This window comes from Stigmatopora argus, chromosome 9 (assembly GCF_051989625.1).
Source record: "Stigmatopora argus isolate UIUO_Sarg chromosome 9, RoL_Sarg_1.0, whole genome shotgun sequence".
Taxonomy (NCBI): Eukaryota; Metazoa; Chordata; class Actinopteri; order Syngnathiformes; family Syngnathidae; genus Stigmatopora; species Stigmatopora argus.
Window position 1 is genome coordinate 3,053,217 of NC_135395.1, and position 9,560 is coordinate 3,062,776.

The window sequence follows — 9,560 nt, forward strand, 5'->3', positions numbered from 1 at the left end:
CACCACCGACATACGGTTCCTAGACCATGATAACCTCAGGTCCAGTGCTGCACCCACCACACCTTCTCACCCCCCGCAGATGCAAACGCACACAGAGACACACAATCATGCATACTTACTGGCCCGTTGTGCTGCGGAGAAGAGAGATGCTATCTAACAGTGCCTTCCAGCATTCCACTAGTGATTATCTATTCAGTTTCACAGGCAGATTTGAATTCGTCACGTATTTTCCCTTCAGTGTGGGACTCGCAACGGTCCCCTTCTTTCTCTCACATGAGAACGACTCGGGCAGATATCTCTTCCGTAGGAGCTGTTTCTGTCCATACAGCACACTCAAAACACTTATTTTGTTACAAAAATCACACTTGCATAGCTGCAATTACCTTGCACAAATATAAGTTATTCTTATTTCAGATGCATTATATAGAAATGACATAGAATTCCTTTATTGTCGAATGCAGATTTCTTTGGAATATATATTAGAAATAATTAGTTTTGCTTAGTCGAGTTAGAGTATACTGTTCAAAGAATATTATAAGCAATGAGTTATGGATTAAAATAAGACAAAGTCATCTATTTTAACTTTATCAGCTACACACTGTATATACTGTAAAAAGAACAGATCATATATTTGGATATTGGTATTTTGCGTTGGAGACGAATGTTGTTCCAGTTCTAGCGTATGGTAGAGCTCAGTACCAGGTAAATGCATGCTTGTGGCATCCAATACTTTGCATGAGACTTAAAACAACTCTTTACGGTTTGTTTAGTTTCATTTCACTTCAGTTTCATTTCTACCACAAACCATTCGGTTGTGAACCCACTGCCATTTCACCAGAGGGAGTTGTGGTCTATGTCCACCTTTCTCTTGGCTGTATCAAATTTACACTTTTGTTCTTTTTCCATGTCAGAAAGAGGAAAGAGACTTACTATCCTCGTGCAGAGTCAGAATGAGCTTTCCATGGGTCAAATGAAAGGCACTGACATTGTGGTTGCCAAATATTAGATGTTTTCTCTTTTTTTTTAAATCCAATCTACACTGGCACAGCTCAAATCACTGGATATTTATAGATACCAGTAACTGCTGAGCTTCAGATTCTGAGAAAGAAAAAAAACGGGTATCATTTTTCTACGACAACCAAATAGGAGTTATCACTGATCATACGTAGATATCGTGTATAGATTTTTAGTCCATTAGAAGAGCTGAATGCATATGAACTCTGTTGGGTTGTGCTAAAAATAATCATAATCCTGAAAACACACAGAGTACTTCATTTCAGTTCATATCATATTGTTGCTACAAAATGATGCTCTGAAGTACAACAATCTTATTCTAAAGATTATTTTCTCATTTGTATTTATTTTGATAGAACCCGGTAATTTGGGAGCCAAATTTTTCAAACAATGTATATCCTGCTTTCGTTTACTTTATGAGTAGCATTCAGAACTTTTTATCCAGGCCCAGAGGATGGCCTTCAGTGCTAATGAAGATCACGATTGTTTTCTGATCATGATGCCGAATATGTAATTGAGCAAAGAGAATGCATATGCTGCTTATAGTCACCCTTTTCATTAAGTGTATACAACGCACTCGCATGGAGCATGGCGACGCCAACACTACAGATTCCTTTGTTGCATCTGAACAGTCAGGGTACCACAGAGTCCAATGAGCCATAGTAGTTTTGGTTTTCAATGACAGCAATGCGAGCTGAAGCCTGGCATCCCACTTTAAGAAACACACTGTTCATTGTATAATACCATACAGTAGAGTCCAAAATGTAGGTTTTGTCTACCGGAGATAATTTACTCACTACCCAAAATCCTTTATCCATATGCAAACATTTGTCATTTTTGTTCTTGCTGACATTTTGAGTTACATTATTTGATGTAGATTTGAAAAATAATGCCTATTCAATCCAGAAACTGTGAATGGGAGAATGATGGAGATGTCAACTCTATGTACATTATATGTTTTGGTGTATTCCGAAGCACTGGGAATATGTTGTACTTCGCTGTAAAAAATAAAAAAAATATTAAAAAAACTACACAAACAAACAACAACAAAAAAAGAATCCATATCTGATATAGCTGTACTTTTGTTGACAATAAAACCTCTGCAGAACAATGTTATGCATTCGTGGGTGCATTCTGTTAAAGTTCTTGTTCTGGGACACGGATACATGGTATTTTAATAGAATCAACACAGAATCATTAATGGTAATGATAATCAGGGGCATGGTAATAATATTTTTTTAACCTACCGTAAAAAATAAACTAAGATAATCTTAAGCGTCTCAGAATCTAGTACAGACGCTCCCCTACTTACGAACATTCGACTTACGAACAACGGTACATACGAACATGTCTGCAAATTGCGTTTATGTCGAAAAATGTTCGTAAGTTCGATTTTGTATTGCGCGCCTTTTTCCGAGTAGTGCTTCTTTCCGCCGCTAATACCGACGCCTGGCGCTGTGAGCGCTCAGCTCACCCAGCATCCACCTTCCTCTGCCCAGTTCGTTGCAGTGCGTAAGTTGCGTAAGTGCGTGACGCATCTCCAGTGCACAAAGAACCTTTTTCATTTTTATCATGAAATATCTCGTGCAGCCATTATTCAATATGGTTGGTGAAAAGCGAAAGGCTTCTAGTGAGGGAAGTGCAAGGAAGAGGCAAGCCATTTCATTTGAAACGAGTGGCAATAATAACGAAGCTTGATGCGCGTGAGAGTGGTGAGCGTTGCACGGGCATACAACTTGAATCGTTCGACCGTCAGTACCATCTATAAACAGAAAGATCGAGCAGCAGGACCCAAATATTGAACGTTGCACAAAGTTTGCAAATCAATTGAATGATGCCATACAGTGTTACCGCATCATTTATGATGAAAAAAAGAAGAAAACTGTGCAATTGTCGTTAGATCGCTTCTTTCGGCCAGTTTCTAATACATAAATCTCTCTCTCTCTCTACAGTACTGTACATATTCTCTCCATTTTATTAAATGTTTTTAGTACAAACCAATGCGTGTTACTTATACAAGCCTTAAACATACAAATGTACTTATATAAACCTTCAATATACTTATATAGGCCTTAAACATAAATTATAATACAAAATATAGCACTGAATCAACTTACAAACAAATTCAACTTATGAACAATCGCTCGGAACCTAACTCGTTCGTAAGTAGGGGAGCGTCTGTACTATTTGTATTCATTCACACTACAAGTGTATGTTTTGAAATGTGTTTAAAAAAATGTTTAATTCTTCACACTGTTTTTCAACACAATAGTATTGATGGATAAAAAAACCATTTGACTAAATTGGCTTTTCATTCATTTTATATCTTACATTATCTTATGTTCACATACACTGATTCTGGTTATGTTTATCAAAGTCTCATGAGTTTTTGGTGGGCATTAGAGGATTTTCAGATATATTTTTTTAAATTCCAGTTTTAAATTTGTGAAATGTTCATATTAGAAATCTTACAAATATGTTAAAAGTTCTTTATGATTGTATTGTTTTTATGCTGAAATGTTAGCTATTCCCTGTTGGTAAGTATAATCTGTCTTCATCAGGGTGACTCGGGTAAAGAAAACTTAAATTACTTAAAAATGCTCACAAAAAGGAATCTGCAGATTGAAACTATGCTGCCATTAATTAATAATGAGTCTCATGCAAATACATCTCTCAGATAACTGCTCCTCATCCTCACATTTTAAAAGCCACAGATGCAAGACTGTATTTCAGTCAAGAATTAAGACTTCTGGTCTTGATGGGATGTGGATGCCTTTTTAGAGGCTTTAGCTCCAGCTGTGAAAATATGCTAATTGGAATTAAGCTGTTTTTTGTAAGAGAAGATCTGTGCAAAATCAGTAGATCAGTGGACAAGCGTGTTTGAAAATAGATCAGCTCAACTGCCTTTGGCAGACCCGAGAGTGGGCCAGGCAATGAGTAGCACAACTGCGACCTCTATAGCTCAACAAGGGTGTTACACTTAACAACCCCATGGAAGCATTTTATTCCAATGTTTTGTTGTAGACAATTCCAGCGGGAGAAATGTAGATTACACCCTAGACTGGTCGCCAGTCAGCCATAGGGCACACAGATGACAGGCAACCATTCGCATGCCCAATCACACCTCCACCAAGCGGGAATCAATCCCACGCTTGCCTGCACTAAAGTCAAGCGAGTGAACTCGCACACATTCAGGTGGTGTTTTCCAAACTTGAAGGCATTCATTTTCTGTCCTGCTTATCCTCACTAGGCTCACGGGGGTACTGGAGTGTACATATGTCAGCCAATTGTGGGCAGTTGGCGGGGACACCATTGAAATCGGTTTCTAGCCAATCGCAGGGCACAATGAGAAGAACAAACCATTCACGAATTGATAGCCTACATTGTATGAAAAGCACCAAGACAGCAAAAGTAAAACTGTCCCAGCAAAGCATTTATCCATTCCCATGTGTAAAAAAAATAAAATAATTCCAGTTTGGAAGAAAAATAATCCAGGACAAAAGAAACATTTTCTAATCAGAACAGTCTTTGAATTCTGAGATGTTGTGCTTCAGGTAATTCTTCAAGATGAGAGGAATGTGCAAACTGTCAATGGCTGACTCTTTGTTGGAAAAATGAAGATATCTGCGGATTGCCAAGCGAGTCTGTGACATCAGAGGTTTGGGAGAAACTGTGACAGAAACAAGCCCCAAGTTAGTAAAGAAGTTTAAATTGTGGGTGATAAAACTCAAGCCGTTACACCGAAACCGGATGCTACTCGCACCATATCAAAACAAGATTTGGCCCATTCTAGCTCTAATGTGTGTAGTGCACATGTGTCAAAGTGGCAGCCCGGGGGCCAAATCTGGCCCGTCGCATCATTTTGTGTGGCCCGGGAAAGTAAATCATGAGTGCCGACTTTCTGTTTTAGGATCAAATTAAAATGAAGAGTATAGATCTATCTGATTTTCCCCCTTTTAAATCAATAATTGTAATTTTTAATCAATTCTTTCTGTGTTTTTAGTTCAAAAATCATTTTGTAAAATCTAAAAATATATAAATAAATAAAAAGCTAAAATAAACATTGTTTTAGATCTATAAAAAACTGAATATTCAGGGCTTTTAATCTAGTTCTTTTAATCCATATATTAAAAAAAATCTAAATATATCTAAAATGGTCCGGCCCACCTGAAATTAAGTTGACGTTACAGCGGCCCGCGAACCAACCCGAATCTGACACCCCTCGTGTAGTGTATGAAAAAAAAAAATTGGAGTATTTTTGAAACGAATGAAAAATCTCATTTTTAAGTCAGGATCAAAGTTTATTGGGCTCGCAGCTGGGCCCGGCTGGCAAGCGTAAAGTAAACGTAAGATCTTTCGCAAAGCTTAAATATAGTGTGTGTTTAAATATCCTTTCTAGCAAACCCCTCGCTCAGCAGCTCAATTTATAATCAGCAAATTTTGACTCAGACGTCTGCTTTTGATGGGATGGATCACAAAAGAGGGAATCATATGGGTCTTACCCCTTTCCTTTAGCAGCAGAACCAAGTCTTCATTCAGTTTTGTTGTTTTGTCAACAAGAATTGTTGGCAGGTATACGTCTGCTCCAAAGTCTATGAGAAGTTGGATATACTCCACTCCGCAACCGTAATGCAAACAAACTTCCAGCACAGTCTTTGGCTGCCTCATTCGGGCCAGCATCTTCTCATCTGTGCAGTTATAATTAGGGTTACTTCCATGGAGAAGGAGGAGTTTAAAGCAATCCAAATGTCCATACACTGCTGCGATATAAAGAGGCCCTTTGCATGCTGTAGCGTGAGACGCCCACTGCGGTACTTTTGGTCGAACGTCCACCTCTGCTCCAAAGAGGAGAAGCTCTCGGAGAATGTCAATGTCACCTTCCCGGGCAGCGGTCAACACCGGTGAGCAGTTGTTGTGTGGGCTCCCATTTGGGTCGGCTCCGGCCTTCAGCAGAGCCAACACGCAGTGTAGATGTTTGCCGCTAACTGCCGTGAACAATGGCGTCTGGGCCTTCACGTCTAGGCCGTCTATCTGGAGATGGTCACACCAGCAAATACAGCTTGACAAAGAACATGTGATGTAATGCTCATTATAAATCATTTCATCTCATTTTCTGAACCGTTTTATCCTCATTAGGGTGGCGGGGGGTGCTGGAGCCAATCCCAGCTGGGCCGGGCCACAGGCGGGGGTCACCCTGAATCGGTGGCCAGCCGATCGCAGGGCACAAGGAGACGGACAGCCATGCACACTCACACCAATACCTAGGGGCAATTTAGAGTGTCCATTCAGCCAACCATGCATGTTTTTTTGGAATGTGGGAGGAAACCGGAGTACCCGCAGGAAGCCCACGCAGGCCCAGGGAGAACATCCAAACTCCACACAAGTGGATGTGACCTGGATTTGAACCCACTCAAGTCAACAAGCCAATAACATCCACTAAAAGCATAGTATCTTATTTTAAATTTGAGTTTTGGTTGAATTAAATATTTAACACTCACGCCTTTACTCGATAGGATTTTTGCACAGTGAACGAGTTGCAAAAAATGTGTTTTTGTTCTTTCATTTGAGGGATGTTTTCCTTGTTTACTGTGTAATGACTACGAACTGTTTTTTTGTATTATTATTATTTTGATAATCCTACAGGCTTTCTACTACACACAAAAAAATGCCACCCACATTCAGTTTAAATTGAGTTTAACTTATCCCCACATTTTTAAACCAAAATGGCATGCATCATTTATTACAATGCAGTGCCAGTAAATCGCTCACTTTCATATTATATTACTATACATATAAACTTTTTCCCTGGTCTAAAAAATAGATGGCTGACCTAATCAAGTTAAAACATTCAAAAAGTACAATTTTCTAGTGTTGAAATCACAATAAAATGCCCTAAATTTAGAGTTTATAGTTTATTTTGCTTTGTTGTTCTGTCTAATCACCCTCTTGCTACTGCCACAATGAAATTTCCCGAATACGGGATGAATAAAGTTATCCAATCAATCCAATCCATTTTAAGATTCAATTAATATTAAGTGGCTATGGTATAAAATTAGAACTAAATGTAAAAATTGTCTCAAGCAGCAAAATTATTTTCTTATAAGTAGAGCAGAGAAAAAAATCCACTATATATAAGGAAGTTTATTGAAATTATTGTTCTAATTCAAATGTATGAGCACTCTACTTTTAAAAATGTTTATTAATTTGTTTTATTGTACGTGTTTCTTTGGTCTTGTATGTAGACCAAAGAAACATGTACAATAAAACAAATTAATAAACATTAATTTCAATAAGCTTTCTTATATATAGTGGATTTTTTTCTCTGCTCTACTTATAAGAAAATAATTTTGCTGCTTAAGACAATTTTTACATTTAGTTCTAATTTCATACCATAGCCACTTAATATTAATTGAATCTTAAAATGGTTAACAAAGTTTGAATCATATAAATTTAGGTCATTTTCTTTTGATTTCCACACTAGAAAATTGTACTTTTTGACTCTCTATAACGATAAAACAAGCTCTTCTCTATGATAAGCTCAGTAAAGCCGATCTGATTCAACATGAAAGGCGATGTTCAGTAATTATGCGCTTTAATGCATAATATGTTAAACAGGTGTAAAACGCTGAAGGCTAAATATATGTTTTTATTATTTGAATCCGGATACTTTAATAGAGCAGGAGTCCCACGTGCCTACTTTTTGTTGCTGGGAGTCTCACCTCTGCTCCATGCTCCAGGAGGAGCTCCAAGCATTTCAGGTGTCCCAAAGCAGCAGCGGCCCGTAAGGGTGTGACAGGAACCCCCCACCCACTCCGAGTGTTTATCGACCTTCTGTAGCTCTCCTGAGAAAGAAGCTCGGAGAGAAGAAAGACATCATTGCCGTTCACGGCGTTGTTTAAGGCTTGGCTCAGCCCGTTCTCTTCGTCTTCCTCCTTGGGCTGTAGCAGGGAGAAGATCTTGGAAATGTCCATCAAACTCATGTCATCAGACCTATTTACGTCCAGGCTCCCATCTGCAATAGTGGTGGGGGTGTACACAAAAGATAACTCCATCCTAGAGCATTTTTGTTTATGCATAGGAGAAACAAAACCTCGACAAATACGAACAGAACGTGTAGAATATACCGTGCATAAGAGTTGACACAAATAGTTTGACATTATTAAATCGCCACACTTATAAAAGCAGACACTGTGAAAAAAATATTCTTTATTTTATAAAGACTCACCTAGTTTGGATGAAGTTATTTCCAGGCAAAGATGATCATTTAGGATCCAGAAAGGAAACAAAACGTGAAATCCTTTGTGTGTGCACGTGAAGACGATGTGAAAGGTTTCTGATAGTGTGTATGAATGTGTTCTAGGGGCTAAAACTTCCTGGGTGGGGAGCTAAATTTAGGGCACAGATGGGCCTGGCTGAACTTCCATTCTTGGAGAGTTGGAGCTCCAGTTTAAAATTAGAAAAGTGATTGACCAGTGGCATTCACACAAAGATTGGTGTGTTTTCGTTTGCCTGGATGCAATATAATTACATGTTTCCATTGTAACCATGCACAAAGGTCAATTTCTGCTTACAGAGAAATTAGCTTTTGGAAATTTGAAATGTTGCATATTTACAGGAGAATAAATTATGATGAGTGAGCCATCACGCTCTCTTTCTTGCTCTCGCTCTCACTCAACCCCCGTTTTGCCAACAGAAGCCATTTTAGCAAGTGTCAGCTGCATGACTGAGACGTTTCCAAGGGGAAGCCAGCAGTCAGCTGTTCTTTGGCCAAACCCTGCCATGCCTTCATTGACTGTAACAACACATTCTTTCTGCAGATGCCAAATTGTCCAGATTGCTGCCATTTTTCACATGCATGATGAGGAGAGCAATGTATTCAGGTGTATGAGAACACAAAGAGTGTTTTACAAAAGTGAGTACACATTTTGTTTTTTTTATATAATTTACCATATCTTTTGATGGCATGCCACTAAAGATATACGACTTAACTGCAAAGTCAAGAACTGATTCTCAGTGTGAAACTAATTTTGTGCCAGAGTTACTGCCCAGACTACAGTTTTATTCAATTCACATGGCCTCAAATCACTCTACATTTCATCTTTGTTAATTTAAAGGATTTGTAGTATTTTTATTTTTATGTGCACTTTATTTAAATTAGTTATCTTTTTTTGGTATTTATTTATATATAGTTTGCCCACCCCTGTCTTAAATCGTTAAATCCACCAAATTCAATTGAGCACTGAAATGCTTTAATTTGTATCCTTCTTTTTTTCTCCACTTGATGGCGATAGAGACACATTATGTGTCTATTGAAAACAATGATTAACAAAAAAAAAAGATAAATGCATTAAATTTATTCTGCTCACTTGGAATTCCCTTCCAATCCCAAACCATGCATATATAACACCCTGAATCGGTGGCCAGCCAATCACGCTCACCCTCAAACCTTGGGGCAATTTAGACCAGGGGTGGCCAAGTCCGGTCCTCGATAGCCCCTATCCGATAGGGGCTACCGAGGACCGGACTTGGCCACCCCTGATTTACAC

The 9,560-nt window shown here is 38.6% G+C and overlaps 1 protein-coding gene across 1 annotated transcript; it reads right to left on the reverse strand.

Annotated features, from left to right (window-relative positions):
• Positions 1 to 4,526: 4,526 nt before the first annotated feature.
• On the reverse strand, positions 4,527 to 8,325 carry LOC144082616 (ankyrin repeat and SOCS box protein 12-like). Its single transcript, XM_077609885.1, has 4 exons — positions 8,240 to 8,325; positions 7,734 to 8,026; positions 5,517 to 6,045; positions 4,527 to 4,684 (listed from the first exon to the last, which is right to left on the reverse strand). The coding sequence occupies exons 2-4, from the start codon at positions 7,992 to 7,994 to the stop codon at positions 4,527 to 4,529; spliced, it is 948 nt and encodes a 315-aa protein (XP_077466011.1). The 5' UTR covers positions 7,995 to 8,026; positions 8,240 to 8,325.
• Positions 8,326 to 9,560: the final 1,235 nt, after the last annotated feature.